This window comes from Dermacentor albipictus, chromosome 5, assembly GCF_038994185.2.
Source record: "Dermacentor albipictus isolate Rhodes 1998 colony chromosome 5, USDA_Dalb.pri_finalv2, whole genome shotgun sequence".
Classification (NCBI taxonomy): domain Eukaryota; kingdom Metazoa; phylum Arthropoda; class Arachnida; order Ixodida; family Ixodidae; genus Dermacentor; species Dermacentor albipictus.
The window spans coordinates 123,024,344-123,050,780 of NC_091825.1; the positions used below are offsets into that span (position 1 = coordinate 123,024,344).

At 45.4% G+C, this 26,437-nt stretch overlaps 1 protein-coding gene and 1 long non-coding RNA gene across 6 annotated transcripts in view; one reads left to right on the forward strand and one right to left on the reverse strand.

Moving 5' to 3' along the window:
- Positions 1-26,437, forward strand: part of LOC135911636 (uncharacterized) — a 180,535-nt gene that overhangs the window by 132,151 nt on the left and 21,947 nt on the right. Inside the window, exon 2 of the long non-coding RNA XR_010567410.1 lies at positions 14,492-14,588. This is a non-coding gene — a long non-coding RNA (uncharacterized lncRNA). The remainder of the gene's footprint in view (positions 1-14,491; positions 14,589-26,437) is intronic.
- LOC135911634 (cadherin-like and PC-esterase domain-containing protein 1) overlaps positions 6,683-26,437 on the reverse strand; it is a 64,487-nt gene continuing 44,732 nt past the window's right edge. For 4 of the 5 annotated variants that reach the window (XM_065443972.1, XM_070538816.1, XM_065443974.2 and 1 more), the window contains exons 11-25: positions 25,887-26,121; positions 25,226-25,330; positions 24,456-24,562; positions 22,036-22,137; positions 21,037-21,071; positions 20,901-20,969; positions 18,778-18,967; positions 18,033-18,219; positions 17,248-17,374; positions 16,285-16,421; positions 14,743-14,969; positions 13,999-14,100; positions 12,723-12,810; positions 11,384-11,530; positions 6,683-7,995 (exon numbers count right to left, since the gene is read on the reverse strand). In XM_065443972.1, coding sequence (XP_065300044.1) covers positions 7,885-7,995; positions 11,384-11,530; positions 12,723-12,810; positions 13,999-14,100; positions 14,743-14,969; positions 16,285-16,421; positions 17,248-17,374; positions 18,033-18,219; positions 18,778-18,967; positions 20,901-20,969; positions 21,037-21,071; positions 22,036-22,137; positions 24,456-24,562; positions 25,226-25,330; positions 25,887-26,121 — 1,969 coding nt within the window. In that variant the 3' untranslated portion in view covers positions 6,683-7,884. The remainder of the gene's footprint in view (positions 7,996-11,383; positions 11,531-12,722; positions 12,811-13,998; positions 14,101-14,742; positions 14,970-16,284; positions 16,422-17,247; positions 17,375-18,032; positions 18,220-18,777; positions 18,968-20,900; positions 20,970-21,036; positions 21,072-22,035; positions 22,138-24,455; positions 24,563-25,225; positions 25,331-25,886; positions 26,122-26,437) is intronic. The other variant, XM_065443975.1, reaches the window with a different exon arrangement.

Genomic DNA, 26,437 nt, shown 5'->3' on the forward strand with positions numbered 1-26,437 from the left:
TGTCTGTCTGTCTGTCTGTCTGTCTGTCTGTCTGTCTGTCTGTCTGTCTGTCTGTCTGTCTGTCTGTCTGTCTGTCTGTCTGTCTGTCTGTCTGTCTGTCTGTCTGTCTGTCTGTCTGTCTGTCTGTCTGTCTGTCTGTCTGTCTGTCTGTCTGTCTGTCTGTCTGTCTGTCTGTCTGTCTGTCTGTCTGTCTGTCTGTCTGTCTGTCTGTCTGTCTGTCTGTCTGTCTGTCTGTCTGTCTGTCTGTCTGTCTGTCTGTCTGTCTGTCTGTCTGTCTGTCTGTCTGTCTGTCTGTCTGTCTGTCTGTCTGTCTGTCTGTCTGTCTGTCTGTCTGTCTGTCTGTCTGTCTGTCTGTCTGTCTGTCTGTCTGTCTGTCTGTCTGTCTGTCTGTCTGTCTGTCTGTCTGTCTGTCTGTCTGTCTGTCTGTCTGTCTGTCTGTCTGTCTGTCTGTCTGTCTGTCTGTCTGTCTGTCTGTCTGTCTGTCTGTCTGTCTGTCTGTCTGTCTGTCTGTCTGTCTGTCTGTCTGTCTGTCTGTCTGTCTGTCTGTCTGTCTGTCTGTCTGTCTGTCTGTCTGTCTGTCTGTCTGTCTGTCTGTCTGTCTGTCTGTCTGTCTGTCTGTCTGTCTGTCTGTCTGTCTGTCTGCAGGCCAAGTACGCGAAATCTGTTGAGTGCCCCAAAGACGCGAGATTCCGTCCGCGTACTGATTCTCTAGAGAAGCACTCTTCCTGTCCGAGTCTCACTGAAACATCACAGTTGAAAGAGCAGACGCTGAGATGCAAGGCAGTGGAAACATGACGACTTTGACTCGTGGGAAACCTTGTTGCCAGCAGCTGTCTTTGGCAAACCAGGTGCTGTCCTGAGATTTGTCCGATGTAAACACCGCAACCGATCGTACTGCGGCTTTGGTGATGATATTAACGGCCACTGGACAGGCACGCGGTTCACCACCAGTGCCGAGTGTAATCTCAACATCGAAGAAGGTTGACTGCCCCAGCGTGCACAGGCCATCCTTCGCACCACATTCAAGCGCGGTTCGAGCGACGAAACGATGGTGTCTATACAGCACCTCTCCAGTACATAGTGGAATCAAGTACTACGCCAAGAAATCCTACGTGATTTGGTTGATGGATTGACGTGATTCCGAGGCTAATCTTCATCCGCATTATTCTTTGCCGCAGCCCAGGGAACAGCATAAAACCGGACTTGTATGCCGATATGGATAATCCTACCGATGAAAGGTAGGCTTGTGCTGACACTTCTGTGCGTTGAGCCATCCCTGCCAGGTGCTTGTGCTGGTATTCGGATAGTCTAATGCAGGTATCATCTGCATATATTGATACATATACTGTCTTGCATGTGCATCTAGGCATCTGGTGGCTCCACCATGGTTACATTAAACAGCAGGGGTGACAATACATTTCTCTGTGGTACACCTAGTGAAATTGCTCTCACTGTACTCGTTGCCGTCCCTAGTTTCACCTGCGTTTCCCGACCACTAATAATCGTATTAATGAAACATAATAGGTGGCCTCTGACACCCATTCCCACTTTCGAACCAAATGTTTAGCTCTACAGGATGTTATGATAGGCCTTTAATACGTCGAGGAAGATTGCAAGTGTAGAAAACCGGTTAGCTTGTTGATGTTCGATGTGCCTTAGCAAATCGAGGATATTGTCCTGCGCATTCAGACATTGCCTAAAGCCAGTCATACATGTTATAAGAAACTTATGATATTGAAACCACCATGTCAGCTTGGCACACACGAGATTTTCCATCAGTTTTGACATGCTGGATGTTAGGGAAACCGGTCGATATGAGTTCAAGGCTCTTGCGTTCTTTACTGGCTTAAGTATCGGTGCAACCCATGTCAACTGTCAAGATGACAGTACATCTCTGTTTATCCGAATATCGTTAAATAATGACAAGGGATGATTCTTCCAATCCTCATGCCGGTTAGAGATCATCTCGTTGGTGATTCCATCCGTAACCGGGGCTCAGTGGTGATGCAATGACTATGTGCAGCTCCCCCGATGCGAATGAGGCATCCATCACAGATGGCGTGGTGGGCGGAAGGGACAAAGGTGTCACTGCGGATTTTCCAAGCTCGTAATCTCCACAAACTCCTCAAGTAGCGACATGAAAGGTTTGTCTTTCAATAAGTGCGACAAATGCTTCTGTGATATATTCGCACTGCATAGATTCTGTAACACGGCCCATATTCTAGACATCAGAGCAAACAGACTTAGCTTTCCACGAAAAGCCTTCCATTGACTCTTATAGAGTTTCTCGGCGGGTTGGCATGCGAATAGTTGCGTTGAGTTTGTTAAACACTCTTTTCAGAGTCCGGTCTCCCTTCTTTCGCACAAGTTGCCTCTCTACTCTTCTACAGGCACCACATAGATTGTGAAGCTTTAAGGTCGGGAGCCGCAAAACTCTGGGGCAGCTTTAGAGTGGTAATTGCTGCTGCCTTGCTTGCTATCGTCGCTTAACAAAGCTCCCCAATAGACTTCACAAGGCGTTCTCTGTATTTTTCCCATTTGATCACCTTGCCAATATTACACCCACTTTTTGTGAAATCCCATAGCACTTACGAAGATCGGGAAGCGATCACTCCCCATCCGATCTGGTGCTGTGATTTTTACGTGAACGTCATTTGAATACAGCGTAAGGTCAGTTGTACTTGTGGATGCAGATGGTCTATAAAACGTCGCATTGCCATCATTAGTGACACATAACTCTTGCTGACAAATCGCTTTCGCAACCTGCTTCTTACACGAGCATGCTTGTTTTTGTCTCCCCACATGACCTGATGCGCATGTTATCCACATCCGCATGTCATCCAGCACGTTAGAGTACAAATCCCTGACACCCAAAGAGACATGGGGAATTTTCCGACGAATATACGAGGTAGCACTTTCATTCTGAAGAGAGTTGATGTTCGGATTCACATGGGCGACGTATCCAGATGATCAGGTATTTATGATCAGGTAGTTCGGCTTCCCAAACAGCCAAAATTGGAATCAAAGAGTGTCTTAAAACGAAGTTTCGTTTGGCTATTCGGTGTATTAGTCCACAACAGTTTCATTGCATTATAAAGGACACCGTTGGTCGATTGGGGTAACATGATTACTTGGTTGATTTCATATTACATTATCGGATCGGTCACTGAAGATCCTAGTAGGATGGATTCCAACGCCAACACTGCCTCAAGAACGGTCTTCACGGAGCTTGAGGGCAGTCCTACGAAATATGATCGTAGTGCGGCAAAGAGAACGCGCAGTATCCCCGTGGTGTCTTCGAATTTTGTTTCCAGCTGCTGACGACTTTCATTTTTCACTGCTACGTAATAGGAAGCTTGCATACGCTCCCCGTTCCGAATTCTAGGTGATGTTGATGCCGACTCAGAGCGTCTGTTCTTCTCTGGTTGTGTCTCCTTCAACGCATTATCTTGTCTAGACTACTGATATTTGTGATATTGCTTGTAGTAGTTAGCGCGCCTCTTGTAAGGGCAGGAAAATCGTCAGTGGACGGGGCCTTCATTGGTGAAGATTTAGGATCGTGGCCAGAAAGAAACGCTTTTCTGCGATGTAGAGTGCTAACGTGGAGCAGGCGTCCGCTGCAGCTGGCAGGGTGGTCTCCACCGCAGTTGGAACATGTGCAGTCCGCATTACACATCTAGTAGTCATGTGCTCCACTACACCGTTTTTCCACGTGCCCGAAACGTTGGTATTTGAAACAACGTGGAGGCGGCTCTGTGTAATCCATCATTTCATGCCGCTTGAGACCGAGATTTATGTGACTAGGCCACTCGGTCTTAGGGTCGAATGTCAAAACTACAGCGTCCATAGGTTTAACCTGCCACTCTGTGTCACGTGAACACGTCCGGCGAACAATGCGTCTCACATGAAGAATTCCTTGCGTCCAGAAAATCGACCATGTCACGTTCTGCGAGCCATCTCGGAACACCACGTATAATACACGTGTTCTGAACGTAAGCGTGCGGAAAGCGGACGCTGCTCACAGCGATGCCCTCAACTTTGTTGCGTCTCAGTAACTCATTCGCTTGTTCCTCCGTGGCTACGTCGAGGACGTAGAACGATGTCGAACCGGTGCCATCACCACTAACAGATTTTATGATGTAGTACAGGGCTATGGGGCTGACTTGCCTCAGATGCATTCCCGCTGCTGTCGGTTGAATAGCAACCGGAATTCCGATGGACCTGTTTCTGGGATGACTAACCACATTTAAGCTTCAATCCACCATATCCCCCATGTCAGCAAATCTCTCTTCGGCGTCCGCAATCGTTGACTCGCCGTCACTGGAAAAGGAAGCGCCAGACCTGGCAGCAGTATTACGATCGTCTCCTCGTCTTGCGGGAGTGTGTGTACTGTCAGGTACATTGTTAGGGCGCTTGGATCCTTGGCCTGCCATTGCAGTGTTTCCGGTGTCGATGACCTTCTCCTTCTGGGAACCCCGCGCTGGAGCACGCGCTGAGCTGGTCGCTCGTGCTGTAAGGACAGTACATCAGCGAAGAAACGGACACCTTTCATGAAATGGTGGCAGGTTCTTGCAAAATAGCCACAGAAATGACAAGCCGAAAATGAACAAGCGAGGTTTTGTTTTGTTTGGTTTTCCTTTTAAGATGGCGCATAAACACGGCGGGAAATTGGCCAAGATTTGGATGGTATTGGGAAGTTGCACTTCCTGCTAGAATTGGTAGTATTGTCGGGAAGAAATGAATATAAAATAACCTATGAAGAACTTCAGAACATGTCTCTGAAACAACTAAAGATTCTTCCACGGCTGAGCAAACATCCCTGTCGTGCGTTTCAAACGAGGAGGCTCCTATAGAAAGAAGGGGCGTTGCCTCAATGACCGCTTAAGGGAACACTCTCAAAACTTAACAAAACAAGACAAACTTGCGAATTTAGTTTCGCATGTGATGGTTTGCGAGTGCGTGCCACGGTTTAAAGAAGCAAAGGTTCTGGGCAGAAGTGCAAGCGCTAAAGCTAGAGTTTTGCTGGAAGCTTCCCACATACAAAAAAAGGCGGGTCTGTGCATCAGCGATGCTTCAATAAATTTGTGCTCGGCTGAGCGCACACTCCTGGGGAAATTTGGAGAGAGAAAGAAGTTTAATGACACGAAATGCCGAGAGGTCGGCCTGAGGTATATTCCTCTAGCCAGCTACTCGGCATTGGGGGAAGGGGAGGAGGGAAAGAAAGAGGGAAGAAAGAGGTGCATGATGGGTGACGATGACGATAGGAGGAAGATGTAGAACATATTGCAAGCAATTTGGCATGCTCAAAGTCGTAACGGTATGGCTTTTCTTCAATTGGTCATATGTTCACTTCTTGCTGCTCGGGTGTTTTATCATGTCACTTCGCGTGCATGTTTTCGATATGGCGATAAAGAAGGCTGGTGCAGTTCGGTTGTGCGCATGTGTTGTGATTCTTTTAAATATAGGACTTTTTCGAAAAATAAACCAGTTGTCAGTAGCGTTTCATCGTCGTCACGTCGTCTTTTCAGAGTGTGCTCGTCCCTTTTGCCGCTACCATCAGTTTTAAAGAATGCATCACCAACTAGCCCAGCACCAAGTTTTATTGACCTATAGAAAGAATATACAAAATGGAAAAATTTAAACTAAGTTGTCTAAACATTGATTCTAAAATCCTTTTCCCAGAAGAAGAAAAACGGTGGCAGAGTAAGAAAAAAAGTGGTCAATGGTATCGTCATCTCCACAGATTGACCACAGAGAGTAGGGTGCCAGACCATCACTGTGACGATAAAATTTTAGATTTTTCTTTTCATTTTCCAACATATTTTTTGATATCGTTGTTTCTGCTATGAGAAAAGGAGTTGCCATCACCATTGTAAGGTGACTACGTCTCCTTCTTTTATTTTCATTTCAATAAAAAAAAAAGCGAGCTACCAACGTCTTCGTCGTCTTCCTCCCAGTAAGGCCCCACCCAGGAGATTCAAAATGTATCTATCTTTAGATTTAGCACCGAGACCTCAGCGCCCAGATGTAAGCGTGACGTCACAGACTAATTCACCGTATCTTCTCGTATATGGGTCGTTTTGGTGAAGAAAAGTGTTCTATAAACTTGCTATACTGAGCCTTCGTTACTTTTAGAACGCAGTAGAGCCCATGTTTTCCGATAAGAATTTAATTATCGGTCCGAGTAGACACTGTCAACTTCATGACGTCATCGTGAGCTGGTGCTTAAACTGCAAGGCGGCGGCGTCACCGGTGTCTCGTTTCTTTTTTTTAGTCTCTTCTATATCATCAAGCATCCTCTCACTGTTTACAAGTGCGGCCGTTTTGCTTTTGCAGAGGCGTAACTTACTTAACGTAATATTCCTCTTTGTGTGCATTTGACACGCTGAAGAAGTAATGTCGCAGATTTGTTTTTCATAGAACTGTATTCGATTGAGCTGCTTGCATACAGAGCCCAATCAAGCACAAGGCGTCGAAAGAATTCACCAATGACTCACGCTGGCGATTTGAAATGGTCAGTCCAAAAGCAATGGCATGGCGCTGCCAAGAGGCTGGAGTTCTTAACTTCTGTTACAATTGAGGGATAAATCCCCGAAGAAAGGTGAACCTTTTGAGCAAGTACATCCTGAAGTACCTGACGAATCAAGGAATAGTCCATCGTGGTTTTGTATTCTTTCCCCGTGCCACGGTGAAGTTCTAAAAAAAAGTGACATAAATATCCCAGCGGTGCATTTTGGTGTGACGATAGGTGACAGCGTTCAGGTCGCGTAAATCCAAGAAAGCATACATGAAAGCAAAGTTTTATTTGTGAATGTATATTTCTTTTCCATTGGAATTGTACATATTCTTCATATCGTGTTTCCGTGGCTCTTGTGTGCGCGTTCCCAAGTGTATAGCATTTCGATTGCGGCGCCCTTATGAACGACTTCATTTGTACCTCCACAGGAACATTTGTATTTTGTGTATAGCCGAAGAATGCTTTCTTGCGTATGTGTGTTTGTACGTGCATGCCTGTCCTTTAGAACTGTGTCACTGTATCCTATCTCTCATATCATTGCTCGTAATATCTGTATCGTAGGTACACATCCGTCAAGTCAAAGTCAAGAGTAATCGTTGCCGCCTGGATGCACCAGATTATGTTTAAACACTCATAAAAAATACTGACTTCCGAAAGCTTCTAAGGACGGCTCTACGAGCGATTGAAAGGAAAATGGTAGGCGTAACGTCAGGACACATAAATAGACTGTTATATAGTAGATTAAAAACAAGTCGATGACTGTTCTAGTTAAGATAACGAGGAATCGGTGTTGTCGAGCAGGTCGTGTAATGCATAGGCAGGTAACCGGCAGTCCGTAAGTGACAGATTGGGTGCTGTGGGGATGAAAGCACAAGATGCTGCGTGAAGTAGGTGGAGTGATGGAATATGGAAACATGCGTGCTAAAAGCGGGTTAAGTTCTTGCAGCACAGGGGTAATGAGAGGCGGGGACAGGGCTAATGCAGGAAGCCTTTCTCCGTGCCGTGAAATTAACTAAGCTGCACATGGTTATGACCACGATGATGAGGCAAAAACTGCAATATCGGAGCTTTAGGAGCGACGCAACCGCTCCAAGCTGAAATGGAAATGAAGCCATGATTGGGGGTCATTATTGCTGCGTGCTGTATAAGTCAGCTGGCCGTTGTCATCTTTCAGATGATTTCATCCATAGTTATTCTCCGTTATCTGGCTTTCTTTCTTTCCACGTTCTTGCGTCTTTAGCACCACACACTTTGAAGCACTGCACACTTTGTGTCACTGGAAAGCCCGCGCTGTTGCAAGCTTATATTTTTCATGAAAGACGTGGCATCTTCTTTGTATAGCCTCGACGTGACGTATAAAGCATTGTTCACGCCGGCGTTGTCCTATGTCCCTGGCACAGGCGGCTCAACAGAATGTCGCTGTAAGCCTGGTTCACGGGACCCTCGACGCGATACGTCGTCAGGGAGTCGCTGACAACCTAGAACAAGGAAAGGAACAAAATAAGAAGCCACATTGCTTCACTATCACCACGGCAAGTAACGTCTTGTTTAATGCAGAACACATGACTAGTAAAATGTGCTACCAGTATACTTATATTTACATAAAATACCTAGCTTAGATAACTGCACGCACGCGCACACGCATGTGTGTGCGTGCGTGCGCACATACATACACACGCGTGCACGTACGCGCTAACCTCCCCCCCCCCCCAAACACACATACACGAAGTCTGCAACTGACGGACACGTCAGTTGCAGACGTAACTTCCAAGGAAGGTTCACATCCATGAAGCTTACGTATCAACTTTCATTTACGGTTTTACGGTGAGGAATAGAGTCGTTGCTCGATACATAACAAAGCCTCATGAGCAATAAGCGTGAAGCTTGCGTAACTCAAATGTTCTCAGTGTCGCTGCTATTGTCTTTCGTTCTTTCCTTTTCCTTCTTTGTGTAGTCTGCGTTAGTCTTATGGAGGCATTCCTGCGATAAAGATATTGCAGTAACTTAAATGCATTTGGACTGCGAAAACGTTGTCAGGGCATGGTGCTACATTCGGCAGCGTCTGCGAGTCCTGCCCGGTGCAGTCAATCTCAGTTCTACTGATTAGGTGGAATGTAGCAAGTTAAACTATCAGAACCCTTCACTTCGTTTTACTGTGATTATAGACCAAAAGAAGTTTGACAAAGACAACACAACCAATTTGCAACAAAGTGGAGACATTGCAAAACAATGAGCGTGTTCAGCATTATAGAAGTGAGTTTATCGTTTGTAAATGTCAACGGGGGCACTGAATTTCAGGACATGGCGGCATGTAATGTGTCAAGGAGGTCCCCTCGGCAATTTAAACTCTGGGACCTCCTTCTGTACTAATATTTACCATATACCTTCCTGTATTCAATAAACAATAAACTTCCAAACTTCAAACTTCAATACGCTTGGAGCGCCTCAGCAAAAAGCGCGAGTGATCAAACGTGAAAAACTTTTCACACCGAAGCATCGTCGAATTGCACTGCTAAGGGAGATTCTCTAGCGTTCAGCTTGCAACTGGCAGTGGTCTACCCCGGACTACCGTCAATTGCACTTCACTCCTCATCAAAGACGGTGGACGTGTGTCGAGGGACGTCCTCCTGAACAACACACTGCAATGTGGTGAACGCGGTTTAAATCGTGGATCCGGCACCTCAAAGAGGTTCGACGTAATGTTAACGAATTTGTCTCGCATTTACCGCTAAATCCCCGCTGATTTCTTCTTTCTTTCCTTAGCCTCATTCACAATAAGTAACCCGATAAGGAAAGAAAGAGAGAGAGATCGCTGCGGCTATTTTTCGCGCAATAATGTACTCTAGTATGGTTGGGCGAACATTCTAAATCTCGAACATGAGTTATCTCCCTCTGTATCGCATATAGATGACACATTCAAGAACGTTTTATTCGACTTCTGCGAACATTTTATTATGGCCGCTTATATGTAAATACTTCGGTTATTTGACTGTGCCTACCAAAGAGCAAGACTTGAACACAACTTTCTGTGTGCCAATTAAAAACTCGAGTCATGTTTGACATTTTCCTCATTCACGTTTGACATTTGTCCAGCTCAGCGCACTTTCGAATAGCATCACTCGTATTATAGGAGATAAGTGTGTTTATTATTTCTACACGAAAATAAATTTGCACTCAATTCGATATCTGATGCCCGCATTTTCAGAATAAGCGCATTCTATTCGACTAGAATATTCCACGGCTTTAGTAGCGTTATTATTTTAATTGCGTATGCAAGCTGCGAAAGCGCCAATGATTTTGAGACTCCGCAGCGTTCAGCTGCGCCCCTCTGCCCCAAAGCACGCGCGCGCCATCTATCGATAAGCCGGCGCAACTAGCTCTTCATCGGCGGGAGACCGCTGCGCTCAATGGGCTTCATTTTTGAGTTGGTTGAGTACCGTAGAGAAATGCACAGAGATACCTGCACATTTGATGCCGTTCTTACAGGTTTAGAGGACAGTGATATCTAGAAGTAGCCAGAACAGCAAGCAGGAGTTCTATAAAGAATGATTCTTGCTTTGGGTTAAAGTTATAGAACGAAGAGCTGTCTTTTGTAGAACAAAACGTCGTCGTCGCTCGAACGTACAACTTCAATTTTTCGACATGAGGTATGAAGCACCTCACTATTTTCGAAAAAAAAAGCCTGTGTGGATCACATTTGAAGCGCTTTGGGCAACTGGACAATTGAAAAGCATGTAAATATAAGGTGGGCGCGAATGCTTCATTGAACGAATGAAGAAGCTTCATTCAAATTCATTCACTATATTTATTCTAATTGTTAAGTCGGGTGCATGTGGGGCTGCAGGGAAGTGGTTTACTTATATGCTTGTCATCCGTGTTCAAGGAGTTTGACAGTGAATCGATCAAGGTTTCTGTGTTGTCCCAGACGGTGAAAACTAAGCACCATTGAAGTCTGTTTCAGATTCTTTGAGAATGCGTGAAAATCCAGAATGCAGCAGCAACATGGCATTATACTACACGTAGTTATATTTTCATCTCTGAGTTTAGGCAATGAAATGAAGTTTTTGCACGAGCAGACATGAGGAGATGGTTGCTTCTTCCGTGTGCACTGAGATGTTGCTTTCGGTATCTAACCGTGGCACGTAAATTTTTAACAAATGTGTTTCACATTCATAGAATACGAGCACAAATTAAAAACCAGCTTCAAAAGTGTTAATGTCCCAGAGTTGCACTTGGATCTCTGTATGATGTAGGGCTGGGGCTGTATAATCAGCAAGTTTCTTTCGTTTTTCACATTTTCATCAAACATATTTTAATTGATCTGAAACTTTTTCTCTACGTCTGCGACTCGCGTTCTCTCTAATATGTAACACTCGTTTCAACAGTATGTAGCACACGTGTTTTGTAACACACCCCATTCCATACAACATGCATTGCTGGTGCTCATTTCGTCTTCCTCCCTATGTAAAGCAGTGGCCCAAAATGATTGTTCTAATAGATTACATCGAATTAGAATCTTATAAGAAACGATAAATTGAAAAAATCATGGTATGCCCTACGAAAACACCCAGAAGCCCCATAACTACCACATCCAATAATTCGATCTGAATATGAAAACAGAAGGATTTTAATATAGGACCTTTATGCATTCATCCGGGTTTATGGGTTAAGCAAGAGCATTAGACAGCATGACACAAAAACACAGTAAAACAACCAAACGACAGAGCGTTGGAATACTGTATTAGCGGCACATATACTTCTTCAACAGTGCAGCCCCGTGGTGCGGCAATAAGCTGTTCAATGTTGACCCAAATTTAGCAAACATTGTGACGTGCCGACTGAAGCACTAAGAAAGTGTCAACCTACCTTGTGGAAGTGGCAGGCACAGTTCCCTTGCATGAAGTCCTTGAACCTGGCCGTGGTCATGTTAAACGTGTCGACCACTTCCATGCCAAGCTGGCCTGCTTGGCGGATGATATCCTGGTTGGTCTGGCCGAGGATTTGCTGGCTTCTCTAAATGGCATAGAATGGAAGAGGCAGGCATAGGCAGTGTCAGTGGGTACGAGTGTTGAAGTCGAATGAACAAGCACAAGCATACAGAGGCTTATACTTCCAAGAAAGCTCGCTAGATTGAAACATCTCATTAGGTTGCAAGCAACGCGCAGTTGGTTATCCCGCTTGCACTAGGGGTGAAGTGCTATTTTACAAGAAATAAATGCATCTCCACTGAAACAATAAGCCATAGTCGAAACGTGTAAATGTGACGAAATCAATGCAATAGGCATGTGGCAGAAATTTGGCTATTTGTTGCTCCACCATAATTCCACTTGCGCTTTCGTTATGGCAAAGGTTACAGAAGTTCTAAACTCTCGTCGTGTTAGAAACATTGACGTAAATCACTGTGTGCCATTTGTAGGCGAACTAATCGTATAAATTCCGAAATTTAAGCGCTGAACACGCGTTCGACCTACGGCGAGGTGTCATCGGTGACAGCCGAAATTAAGCTCGGCCATCGCTTGCGTGGGCAGCTCTGGGAGCGGAGTGGTGTACTTCTACGTTTGGTCTAGATATTGTAATGGTGTCGATAAAGCGGATTAGGGGTTTTCTCTGGCGAGCTGATTTTTCGCGTAGTTCGTGTTCTTTGACTGTGAATTTATTTTTTTAAAGAAAGAGAAAAAAGAAAGGAAATGTGACAAAGCAAGAAAGTCTTACTCGCTAAAAACACGATTGTAGTACTTCTGACCATATAGCTTTCAAATGCAGTTTTTACAGCGAAGCATTCTTTCCCGAGTTCACTCTTTGGCGGGCGGACCTACCTCGCCGTTTTAGTGGGCCTAGACCGATGACAGTGCAATCTATAATATAATGTGCTGCATGGGCGACTGGATACATGCCTCTAGGCTTTAGTTTTACTTTCAATCTTATATCTTGCCAATACAAATACTGTTTTACTTGTTATAAATATAAACTCTACAGCTTGTAATATTGCTCTACATAACAGTTCGCTACACTACAGTTATATTACCCATACAACCGTTATCTAGAAAGCATGAATAACTGGCCTTACTGTGGACGTCAACTCCAGTGGAGCCTGGCAAACTTTTTTTTAATCGACACGTCTCTCACTAGAAGAATAGTTTGTAAGATTGGATGATAAAGCCTGATTATCAAGTTATTTACGTGTAGTGAAATAATAGCGGCTTACCACGCTGTTCCGGTGAACACCATCTGTCCGTTGGTGGAAGCCAGATCCGAATGTCTTTATTATAATCTTCGCTTTGTCCAGGCCGAGTCTGCAGGGTACATTGAACAATATGTTGTCTTGCTTTTCTTATAGAATATTATAATCAATTTGAATAGGTAGTGGGCGACAAGATGTCACAGCTGTTGTGCTCCTGACGTCCACACGTTACATTCAAAGCCGCATGCACACCGCATAAGTCACTGCGTTTACAATGACAGAACTAGCGCCAAATAAAGGATTTAAAAATGTTGGAAGTGAGATGGTCATTCTGGACGTAATAAGGACTTTGCGAAAATGACAATTTGGATTACCGACAACGAAACTTTCTCGCATTATTTTTCAGACGCTTGTTAATTTTCCTACATAATTTTAATTTACTAGCATACAGTTCCCCCCTGACTGGGAAGCTTGAAAAAGCCTCCCCGATAAAGCGCCATTCCAGCTTTGCAAAGACAGTGACGCGCTGCTGCACTGATTGCTTCTGGCGTCTCGTATTGTTGGCTACAGATTTGATCATGTTGAGGCGGGCGTGGAGCACTTTCTTTTCCATTACATAAATTATTTAAGCTGTTAAGTGAGAACTGCTTGAAAGCGCGTATTGACGCGCTGCAAGAACACGTTTCTTCCCAGTCGCTTATCGCACAATCAGTGGCGCAGTTTCTGCCATGTTTTAACGTATTTCTTTTCCGGTAATCTAAGCATTCAATTGTCTCCTGGAATACGCTGCGCCAAATTTCAAGCGTTCTCGTCATTCCACCTATTGCTACTCGCTTGTCTTCGTTGATCAGTGCATCAACGATCTGCTTGTTGGCATCGGTCGCGGCTGTCCGAAGGCGATCACTTTGAGGCTGATCTTCAGTGCACGTCTGGCCGTTTTTAAAATGTCTCGCCTACTGCCGCGCACTGATCCGACTCATTCGCGCACCACCATACGCAAGCTGAATCCTTCAAAAATTCATCAAATGTCGAGGGTTGCTCCGACGCCAACATCCCTCTCTCCCCTCTCGAAAGGTTATTCCCTGGGTTATAATCCAAACAAAACAAGAGAGTCGCAGGAGGATTGAAACGAAGCGATCAACAAATGTGGAAAGCGTCAGTCTGGAACCAGCGTTTCCACAAGGGAACTCTTCGACATAGTGCTGACATGGGGGTGCTAACAAGCGCCCTCGTCGAAATGCTGGCTCCACGCTGATGTTCTCCTTGTTCGCCGACAGCGTTTATACACTTTGTCGCGCACCCTTTCAGGGTCGTCGTCAGCGATGACAGCTGCTTGAGGTTGAGCCATTGCACTCCACCGACGACCAGAACTGTTCTCTTGCTGTTCTCCAGTGACGGCATGCTGCGAAATTTCCAGAGACAGTCAATGTGATGTGCCATTGTTGTGGACCGTTTGACTGTTAAATGTACCAAATCTAGTGGCGCTTTCTAAGTAATCGGGGAGACATAAGACTTGCAGGAAAAAGAAAGGAAGAACTGTCGACAAACCCACTGTAATGTTTGTCGCATCAATGCTATTATTTGACAATCGCTGAATCGATCAGAGTCACATGTGTTGCATCTGCATAAAGATCGACAAACCCACTGTAATTCTTGTCGCATCAATGCTATTATTTCACAAATGCTGAGTCGATCAGAGTCATATCTGTTGCATTTGCATTTGCATAAAGAAAGTTCCACCGAAACATTGGGGCCGAATTTTAATTTGTACCGCACATTCTTCCTCTCTTTAGCATCTCTCTGGGACGTGCAGTCACGTGCAACATGACCTGCAACACCGGTGCCCGTACTCGAAGGGGCTCCAAGACTGTACGGCTGCGCAGACACGGGGTAAGTTCCAGACCTAAACACAGCTTCAACTAGTGGTATTTATGAAACTCCTATTTTCGCATGCCAGAGCCACTGCGCTGCCCTGGAGCCCCTTAGAGTGCACAAACAAGGGTGTTGCATGTCATATTGCAAGCGTCTGTACGTAAGCGCTCACCTGTCGACCAACTGGTTCAGCGTTCGGGCCAGCGTGGGACGCCGGTTAGGCGGCAGCCAGAACTGCGGGTAGTAGGCGAAGCCCGCCGCGGTGCGACCTCCGTTCAGCCGCTGCGCGTGCAAAGCGATGCCGTGGCTCCGGTGCCACTCGCCCAGCGTGCCGTTGAGGCGCATCAGCACGTAGTACATGATACCGCGGTTCGTCGAGTCGCCCAGGAACAGCAGCTGCTGCGTCAGCGGGCCCAATGCGCCCCACGTACGTTAGTAACTCGTTAAGATGTCAACTATTTGCTTCTCATATGAAAACGTCACTCAAAACACAGATTGTGAAACGCACCCTTTCGTTTCCGTTATGTTCGCTAAGAGAACGTGAAGCTGCATGTTCAACCCAAGCGTGCATGTTACCTTTGGAGCTTGTTTGCCATACCATGTCCGTACAGGGCGGATTGTCTGGTAGACACCAACAGCGTCGACTGTTTCTGATTGTTGCCACAGTAATAACTTTCTAAAGCATTTAATTCATTACAATATGATCTTAGGTTTGGTTCTACGAACTCAAGTTGAGACCGCCCGTCGTGAGAGCGTCGACATCAACTTGTAGCGTGGTCGGATGAGTGGTACCCTACGTCAGGGCGAAGCCAATGAAGCACTCGTGCAAATCGAACTGCTTGTATGTTGCGCGCTATAGAATGGTCAATCCGACTCATTCATATTTACACACGTTTTTATATAATCTCGTCTGAGTCAGCCAACACCGTGTTGGCGACAGGTTGACCCAAGCAGAGTCAAACCCATTTTGTCGTGTCCATATTAATACTGCATAAACATAGGCTTCCTCAAGTGACAAACTTCGCGATCAATCTTTTTATACAATGTATGTGGAAGAAAAAGATAAAAAAAACTGTGAAGCCAACTTCATTTTGCACATTTATTTGCTCCCTAAATGTATAAGTGTAGTCTTGGTGAAGTTCTAACAGAAGTCAAGGGAGGGCAGCACTGATCCTCGCATTTGATAACGTGAACTGATCACGACCCTTCATGATACACCAGCAGCAACACAAAAGACACTTTTTTCCTAATTGTCTCACATAACATCTTTCAAAGCACTGTATGTACCGATGCTGAACATCTTTGTAGACTAATTTGAAATTCAACTGCGTTTCAATGCGTCGAAAAGTGATGTGCTTCTTGCACATTTGTTCAGAACGCTTGTGCGTGTGTTATATAACGAGTGTTGTATTGATAATATGTCAATGTACATGACTGTCGCGGCTTCATGATGCCTTCCTTTGGATACAGTACGTTTGCTACTTTCCTTTCTGTTAATATATTTATATATTTGCACTTTAGTCGGAATGTTAAAAATGAACGGTCAGTCATCTTTCGTTCCTTGTTCATGTGCCAATTTATACTGGTCGTTCGTTTCGAATTAATTTCATGTACTCTAACACTACGAGAACTTCAGTCCATCTATACGCTCCACTTAAGCAAATATACACGTTCAAGTAGCAGAAAAATGGAAGTGGGCTATTCCATCTCCCACCTTCTTTCCTTCCAGACAGGTCTTCAGAAAGGTGTTGGACACTTCGGGATAGCGACACTTGAAGGGTGCCCACCGTGCCATACTCCAAATACACGAATCCGAGCTTGCGCAGTTGGTGCAAGGCAACAGCCACCGTCCTGCAAAGATATTTCTCATCTGACAACAGCCCTATAGACTATGAACAATATATTAGATACACAGCAGTGTGTCACTTCTTATTGATTATTACGTTTTCTAGTGAACTAACATGGAAGGCTAAAGTGTGGGACACTCATAGTTTATGCACAAGAAGAATGTTATTGTTAGGTATTAGCCCCATGGTCAGCGTAGATGTTGCTGTAGCAAGGAGTAGCAGGTACTGTTTGGTAGTGCCAACATCTCTCGATATAGCCATGTCATTTAAATGGGCTTTTTTTTAAAATTATTTTCGTCCCCTTCCAGCTGGGAATTAGGTGCATTAAGAGCATTTGTAAGGTTAGGAATATTATTGTATCTGCCGGATTTGGATTTTTATTATGTTTATTCCATTGCTTCCGTTCACTTAAATGAATCCCCCGAAGTAAATAGCTAATACAGGTTGTTCCTTTGGCTGCGTATATTTGTAACGAATGCGCAGGATTTTATTAAAATGTGTGAGTTACCTGCATGCAGCGCATTTGATTTGTGGTATGACCACTTTGACATTCCTTCAACTTCTTTCACAGTTTCTAGTCTCATCGCCATTTCAGTTGAACACAGCCAGATGTTAAACGCATGACGGTCTCTCATTCAACAACTGCATCAAATCAATGCTCGCGTGAGGAATCCTTTAACTATGAACTCTTGCTTGGATTAAACGTATCGGGACTCAGAAGCGGCTTTAAAAAGTTGTGTGTTTTTTAATTATTTAAAGTAAAGCGTCATACCGGGTGGCGGAAGTGCAAATTCGCATCTGAGTGCAAAGTTACACTAAACTTATCTCACCGTCTTCGTGCCCTGAACGACAGATATCGAGCGCTTGCAGTCTCTGTGTCATTGACGTCCACGAGTCTTCGGCCTTCTCCAGATGGAGCCCGCACGGCTCCTTCGGATAAATCACAAGCTCGCAGCTCTGAAAGTTGAGAGCAAAATGAGCGAGTAAGTGTCAAATTGTGCACATATTCAAATCCTAAGTAGTTCAGCTTAGAGTCTTCAGCATAGGAATCGTTAAAGCTTGGTGCTTCAAATTTAATGGCAAGCAACGTAGCTCTCGTTCAAGAATGACGCCACCTCATCTTAGTCTTCTATTGCCAAAGTCGCACTGCTCGCAGAAGGATGAAGGGTTGGTTTAAGCATGAGGCAATATGAAAAGGAGGGAAGGGGGCGATCGCAAGTGCAACCGCCAGGATATTCTCGTTGCCATTACGCTACGTCTTTTCTTTAACATAAAGAATGACATAGCAAAGGACAGAATCTTTAAAAATGTCTAGTGGCGCCCTCTATGGCAGAAAGTTAACCACCATTTCCTCTATAATATCAGTGCGGCCTCAACAGGGACAACATGCCATGCCAGAAGTACGACCAGAGGTCAACTATCGAACAGGAATGCCAGAGAACGTTTTCTATTAACTGACATCGCACTTAAATATACGTAGGTAGTAGCAATCGTCTTGAAACTTGCATTGCAGGTGAATTTATCGATTTATCAAGTTGTGTTAGCTGCGTCTGTTTGACTTGAATTAATTAATTTTGCGTCTATAAGAAATCCGAAGTGCGTCATCGTACCTCACCTGCTTGAGGCTGCAGACTGCATAGCGACCGGCGATGTGTGGATGAAGTGCTTCGTGTATCGAGGTACGCTCACGCCTGAAGACACTCAGCACGTACGCGTTAGCGACACGGGCTTCGGCGTGCCTGATGTCCACCACCACCACGCTGATCCGGTTGTAGCCGAGGCCCAGCGTGTAATTCACAGGCCTGCGGCGGAGCAGTTTGTTAGACACGACACACTGAGGTACCTCACAGTATAACATGTGACCCTGGGGGACGCTGGGGAACAAATTTCAGCAGCAGTTCCTCGCTAGTAGGCTTCAAGTCGTAGCAGGCAAGTGTTGATTTTGCGTATACTACCGTACTATGGTTGTACTTTCTTGCTAAATGAAAATTTCGGAACTTTGAACGACGTCCCCATCAGGCCAGCGACGTCTTCGATTTCTGTTGCTTTCGACCTCAGTGGCGTTATCAGCATCGTTAACATGCGTTGCAAGACGGGTGCGCTGGCTTGCGTCTCGCCCGTCAAAAAATGAGTCATGGGCGATTGGCCGACGCAGTCGATGAATGTCCGAACTCTGATGCTGGAACGTATGCGGTTTAGTGGGCAATGAAAGACTAAAGCGGTGCAGCGAAAAGAACACGCCCAATACACTGTTGCATAGGTATAAGTTCGTCCAGCAATTCAGGTGAACGGCTTGGTGCCCATAACCCGAACACAATTTGCGTAATAGTTGTGCACCCCTGTGTGGTGCAATTGCATACCTGGCTGGTCCCAGTCTGTCGTCGAGGCGAGCCTCTGCGTGACAGTAGAGGGCTCTAGCGCGGACTTCCACGGTCATCTGCTCGTAGGGCACGTCTATATGGTATTCCGTCTTGTTGGGATGGAAGCTGGGCGACAAGGTCTGCTCCGGGCTGACGCGAAGCAGGCGTAAGTACGGCAGTGCCGTCGGGTCTGTGGAGAGGAAAGAGATCCAGAACTGTTGTTTACGCGTATCTTGCGACGTTTGCCAGAAAAAAAAACAAATTCGACAGAATCAACCCATCTCCCGATGACTGTCGACAGTAATGCGTCAGCAATGAATCGAAATAGCGACAGAACATATTGCCTTCGTCGAACCAAGTCATGTTTGAGGCATGTACAGCAGCAGGATTCGCTTTTCACGATTCTCTAAGAGCAACCGGCGCCATCAGGGGCCGCTGCAGCAAAGCCTGCGCGTGCTTGGCCTTCGAGATGCATGGCGCGTTGGTGCGTGCGAATGATGGCAAAGGCGTCATGCGGCAACCGGGCTCCCCTCTTGCGCTTCTTTCTCGACCCGCTGCGCCATCTACTGGCACTGCCGCGAACTCCGCGCGTCACCTCCGAGACCAGAAGCGTGGTGCGCCGGCGCCTTCGAACGCTGAGAATGGTTCCATCACTTGCACATACTCAGTGGCAGATACTCAGCGAGTAAAGCTGGCGAGAGGTTCATTCAATAGCGGCGCATACCCAATGCAATTGTGGCTCATCCTGCTAATGCGTCGGCTAACTGTCCCCGAGAAGCCCTTGTGACGTGGGTTTAATTACGCTCAGCATCGAAGAAATTTAAAGGATCCTTTTCGTCATTCCAGAGTGGCACATTCCCAGTTGCACATGCCTGGTTAGCCAACTTGGCGTCAAAGACGTTCATTGAACAGCTGCACTCAACTACTGACGCATACCCAGTGACCCGAGTGGGCGTCCAAGAGGTTCACTGGAGACCAACACGAACCGAGTATCACGTACCCAGTGCTCTAAGTCGGCCTCTAAGGGTCATTTCGAACAACAGTGCCTACCCAGTCCCGCATCTACAGCAACCCATATCTGCGTCAAAGGGGTTCGTCGAAGAGTGAAACATACGTACAGATTGGCACATACTCAGTGATCAAGCTGGCCCGATGGTTTGTTCCAAACCCTGTTAGCTCAGAACAACAGCCCAATGCACTGACCGTTCGGCCACAGACTACCCAGTGACCCAGATAGGCGGAAAGACGGTTAGATGCAAAAGTAAAAACATAGCTGAATAGCTCCCGGAAAGTACGTGAGGCATCCGAAGAATGTTAACGCATTAAAAATTAACGCTGCTGTCTCCCTTGATATATATATTGCGCCACCTATGTAGTACACTCCATATTACACTCGTCTTGTGGACTTGAAAGGTGCGCTTCGGAGCTATGTAGGCTAACTGCCTCTGGCAGAATTTCGGCGAAGTAAAGAGTGACACTATCCATCTGAGAGCGCATGGTTGGCAAAAAACTGACACGACCATACAGCCTTTTTATGGACGTCGTCATTACAATCCAAAGAGAACCGTTTGCATGCGTTGTAGGCATGCGTGATTGGCATGCTCATAGTCTGTCGCACGCGTTCCCTTCATTATCTCTTTAACCCAGATTGCGTCTGTTATGCATCAGTACGTACTCGCGCAAGCATATTTCGTTAGTCTCACATTTAGGTATATTTGCTTGTAGTGTTTTGAAATTCGCGAAGAATTTCCATAATTCTCGGCGAACTTCGTGAGTGAGCAGGAGCGTGCAAGAATCCAAATCTTTACTTTTTATTTCTTTCTCTCTTTCACAATTGGCAACTGCTGTTTGGCACCGAGGTGAGCCTGATGCTTAAAACGTTATGATCAGTTTTAATGAACGTCGGCGCAGCAAATAGTGAGTCCCTTTCCTATTTGCTGCAGCTGGCATACATTCAAAAGTCAGCACCAACTCGCCCTTACTAAACCGTTAAGGTCACACTCAAACTGGCAGCATACTTTGAACGCCTGCATAAATGCAAGGTAGCATATAATCTACTACTATCGCTACTTTTACCCACCTTTCTGCACAAAAATGACTGAGAGGATGACAGTAATCCTTACCTTGCAAACAATCGATTTCTTCTTCCTCGTAGACAAAGTTGCGATTAAGCACCTCGCGTAGTTCCTGTTCTGAAAGAAGCGAGTAAGTCACAGCGGGTTCAAAGATCAAGCTTTTCTCAAGAAAGTCGCTGCGTACCCCTTATTTGCCTTTCACTGTTAGCCTGGCCGCTCCTGCAAGGAAATAACGGAAGTCGTCAACATCAAATGAATTTAAGTGGCCTTAAATAACGCAATAAAGTTGCGCTTGTTAACGAGCGTCGTAGCTAGTGCTAATGACAGGACCTGGAATGACTACGTAGCATTTGGTCCGTGGATGGAAATTAGAAACCTGCCAAGAATGCGCACTTTTGCATGGGATAACATTTTCTTCGAGCTTTCTCGCCTCAAATAAACCATAGCTCCCACATTCTACTATGTACGTCATTCCGAGTGTACACGAAGTGATATGAACGTTGAACTGGTCCAAGCATGCTCGGGTCGCGTAATAGCAGCAACTAAATCACAGAGATTAAATAGCCATGGATGAGTTGCCCCCTGGTCGACGAAATAACTCCTCTTTTCAAGTTCCACTAACAAGCTTGGAAAGGCTAACAGCTGTGGTTTTCAGTGAATGTTATGAGTGCACTCGTGGCAAGACTATATAAGGGGCAAGTGAGAGTTGGTTATGTTGCCTCCAGAAGCTACGCTACTTAAGCATAAAGAGAGTTAAGAGAACTCTTAACGTCTTTCACATTCTTTGCTCCTTCCTTATTCCTCTGAAGGTGTGCTCCGTACTAATTATGCTACGAGTATAAATGCACATTTTTTGTACGTCGTGTAATGTTGCGAGTTAGTTCGCGTGTAAATTCAGGCGCAGACAGAGAACAACTTCAATGTAACTGCAGAGGTTAGTCGAAATATTACGCAGGTATGAGACGTATGGATGTATAGAGTAATGTTCGAGACCTACAAATTGCTGCACTAATTCACTTTGGGCTGTTTGACCTGGTCATTATTGTATGTACGTCCACCTCATGTCCTCTTCCACTATGTTGTAACGCAGTCGCGAAGTATATGTCAATGAATAATCAAATGAATAGATGAATATATGGATTCCGCATTAAACTGCTTGGTGGCTCAAACTATATATATATACCTGCTTTTGCTCTCATCGTCGTCCATATTGGAGTAGAATTTTTCCATGTCGAGGAGGAGCCTGTGCATTTGAGCCGTCTGGTGTTGCTTGCTGACGTCGAATCTGTCAAAAGTAACATACAAGATTTTGCCAAAAAATTCACCGACGATTACAATACTCCCTAATGCGAAATTTGAGAGCAGCTCTATACGTGTACTCATTGCGCGATATACTGAGGCAAAGAATTTCAGAGAGACATGTAGCAAAGTCATCGATGGTCAAAAAATCTGATCTGCGGGTCAAGCGCCTCGACTTTTATACATGACTCGTCGAAGGTTCCAGTGTAATCGCTGGCACCGCATCGCTTCCAGAAAATGCTGCACAATTCGCATCGCGCATACAGTCAGATTTCAAAACAATCGCAAACCATGACAATCGAAACAAGCGCGAACAAACCAAGCTAACCAAACAAGCTCGAGCGAGAGCTGAAGCGAGCAAATGATAGTACGAAACGAGCGGTCCGGCTGAGACCACCTACGAGTACGCATCGAGCGGCCGGGCAGGTCCGCATGACACCAGTTTTCCGCGCGTACCTCGCAGAAGGGGCCGCTCTCATTGGTCACCGCCATTCGTGGCTCGCGTCTTTCAGTTCGTTCTTTCACCTGTCGCTGTGCTTGTTCGCTCGGTTACGCTTCCGACGCTCAGCGCAGGAACAGGCGCCTAGGAGCTGAACGTTAAAATTATCTTTAAAGGGACACTAAAGGGATCAGTTTAGACTAATAAAGCATTGTTTGAGAACCGTGCAGGCCGTCATTTCAAAAAAATTGTTCGAATATTAGATGAGAAAATGAAGGTACAAGTAGCAGTATTTGAATTTCGCGCCGAAACCCCAGCGCCAGTACGTCAGTGTGACGTCAGGGATTCCAAATTATATTTTCGCATTTGGGCCGCGTTGGCTGAATAAAGGTTCCCTAAACTTGCCATGTTTAATACTTGGTTCCTTTAGAACACAATGTAGTCAATCTGCACCGCTATATATAATTAGTAGGCCCTAGAAGATGTCATCAAAATCCAAGACGTCACAGCCCCCAGGTGCGAGAACTTAAGTAGGCGTCGCCACCCGTATTTCGTTCTTGCGCTTTTTCTGGCTTACCAAACGTCTTATCGTTGTAAGAGTGGTGTTTTTGGTGTTGTAGAACGGTAATTTACTGATGCAGAAGAATCATTTTTCACTTTAGTGTCGCGTTAAGGCCATAATTCTGGCATATGTGACAACGTCCAGTACTCGCTGTTCTTTCCTTTTCTTTTTTTCTGTGGGTCAATAGCGTCCGGTTGGATCCTTTTACGCATGCTCAACCCACAAAGTAATTCGCAGTGGTACCATGTGAATTATTTTTCTGGGTCGTCTATAAAAGCGCAAGTTCTCAAGCAACATGTGATGATCAGGCCAATGAGTTCTTAATCAGGGAAGAAGTTTGGGCGTGTTGGTAGTTCAATCGTAAACTGGGACACATAGCGCGAAAATGACACAAGGACGAAGCAGGAACACAGGACGAGTGCTCGTCCGTGTTAGCGCTTGTCCCGTGTTAGTGCTTCGTCCTTGTGTCGTTTTTGCGCTATGTATCCCAGTTTACGAGTTCTTAAAGGGACACTAAAGTGAAAAATTTCTTCTGCGTCAGTAAATGACCGTTCTACAACACCAAAAACACCACTCTTACAACGATAAGACGTTTGGTAAGCCAGAAAAAGCGCAAGAACGAAATACGGGTGGCGACGCCTACTTAAGTTCCCGCACCTGGGGGCTGTGACGTCTTGGATTTTGATGGCATCTTCTAGGGCCTACTAATTATATATAGCGGTGCAGATTGACTACATTCTGTTCTAAAGGAACCAAATATTGAACATTGCAAGTTTCGGGAACCTTTATTCAGCCAACGCGGCCCAAATGCGAAAAACATACTTTGGAATCCCTGACGTCACGCTGACGTACCGGCGCTGGGGTCTCGGCGCGAAGTTCAAGTACTGACACTTGGACCTTCATCTTCTCATCTAATAATCAAACTATTTTTTAAAATGACTGCCTGCAGGGTTCTCAAACAATGCTTCATTAGTCTGAACTGATTTATTGTTTCGCTTTAGTGTCCCTTTAATCAACATGGAAGGTAGATGTGATCTCTTGCAGAAAATGTTGCTCTCCGCCAGTCTGCAGCGGACTAATACAAGGAAAAAATCAAAACGCGATATGATGAAAAAGCAATGTTCGTTCCTGAAAACAAAAGGCTGAAACTGAACCTTTCTTTCTGGCAATCCAACAATTTTCCACTCGCTTAATTGCTTTGTTTGTACAGGCTTGTTCGTTGTTCCGTCTGCTGAAAATTGCGCTACAGTACGTAACAACTTGAAAAAAGTCTAACCCGATACATTACTAACTTGGCGCTTACACGCTGGACTGTTGGGCTGCTGCTGAGGAGAGGGCTTCTTTCTGGATCTTCTGGTCGAGGGAAGACAGTAGTTCGCTCAATTGAGTGCCGGTTTTCGATGGGTAGATCTTGCCGGTCGTGAAGTGGCAGCCAATAAAGAGAAAGGCTTCGATCAGACAACGTGCCTTATCTATACCTTTACAACATTAACGATAACTATTGTATCGTCAATGAAGCGCTGAGAAAAGTTAGAATAAATTAAGTGGACCATGGTGGGACGCTCGTAACGAATGAAGGTAAGACTAGAACAAGTTAGGGAACTTAAACAGCAACAAGTCGGTCGTCAGCTGCACCTCTCTCGAGAAATTCAATCCACTGAATGGTACATTTATACACTTCTCCAAGAGGTTCCCACTGCAGCCACTATGGTGGCCGTCTAACTGTTGTAAGCAATCGCTGTCTGCCAAGCAGGCAGACAGTAGTCATCTTAGATATTTTTGTTTATTTGCACCTATAAGAAACATGTTTTCTTAATCCACAATCAAGACAGTGGAAAGGTTTATGAACATATAGTGATAAAAAAAAGAACATCAAGTTGCATTCCGGCGTGGGGCAGGACGGCTTGATTACTCCATTACAGTGCCATCTTCGACAAACTGTTTCAGGGAAGTGCATATGTAGGAGGACAACTTCTTAGCCACAAAGGAAAAGTGGCGGACGCTCTTGAATTTGAACATTTATTTCTCAATATGTTGAAACCGCGCTCAGAACATGCTTAGTTTTTATATTACCTGCACGAACATTCCCCTGGACAGTCGTTCTCTCCGGGACTGGAGCAGGTAGCTTAAGTCGTTTTCTGTGAGGCAGATGTCATGCGAAAGGCGGCAGAAATGACACTGAAAAGAAATCGTAAAGAAGGTGTCAGGTAGCCGAGTAACATACGGTAATCGCTATGAGAGGTTCGACACAGAAAGGGCTGGAACTACATGGAACTTTTCAAGGTGCTTCAATAATATCGCTGTTTATTGTTTACCGACAAGTTAATTACAAAGCGTTTAGCACGATGCAAGAAATATGGCCATTTCACAGGCTCTCAGCATCATTCTTAATCATTGTTTACGTTCACTTTAATTATAGATTCAAGAGAACCAGGCTCAAATATGAAGCACAGTTCTTAGCACGGAAAGCCGTGAGTCGCATGTTGTGAGTGGAATGAAATGGGAGCGCACGCAAGCAATGTCGAAAGCTCGTGATCAGTGCTGCAAAATATGTCTTTTTTTCCCCCTCTCGTTCTCATGTGCATCCTGGGCATTGTATCTTTAAAACAAGTTAGTCCAAGTTGCACAGACTACACCCAACGTTATTCGTTGCCCATTTGTGAACCTTTGTGGGCACACTCATGGTCACGCACGACCCCACTGTTTTACAAAAACACAGTATGTGTCCTCGTACCATGAGGCCAATGCTGGCGTCAGAAGCACGCAACGCCAGTGCGACTTGCGCAGCCACTTGGTGAGCAGTCGTCAGGATGCGAGCCACGTCGGCCAGGATCTGAGACTTGACTGCATTCATGGCGACGCTACGCGAAGCTAGAAAATGCGGCTTCACGTTGACGTTCCACAGGAACGGCTGGAGAGTGGCGTTCAGGGCGAACTCGAAACTCAGCAGTTGGAAGCCGGCCGGTCTCCTGCAAGGTGGAAGAATTGTTTTAGTCAAATATTTTATCACTCCATAAGAGCAAATAGAGAGAAAAAACTAAATCTCAAATGTTAACAAATATAATAGAATGTTCAACAGTGGCTTAACAGTTGAAGCCTCAGCCTGGAGCCAGCTTTCCGACAGTGGTCGCCCATTTTTTATTACATGGAGTTTACATCTTCCTGCGATCACTTTGACTTGTTTGTGTTTAAACAAAGGAGATCATTCAGTGTGACGCGCAGGCTGCTGAAGGTAACTATCAACCGCTTACTCTCATGCACAGACTTCCAGGCTGTTCAAACTGG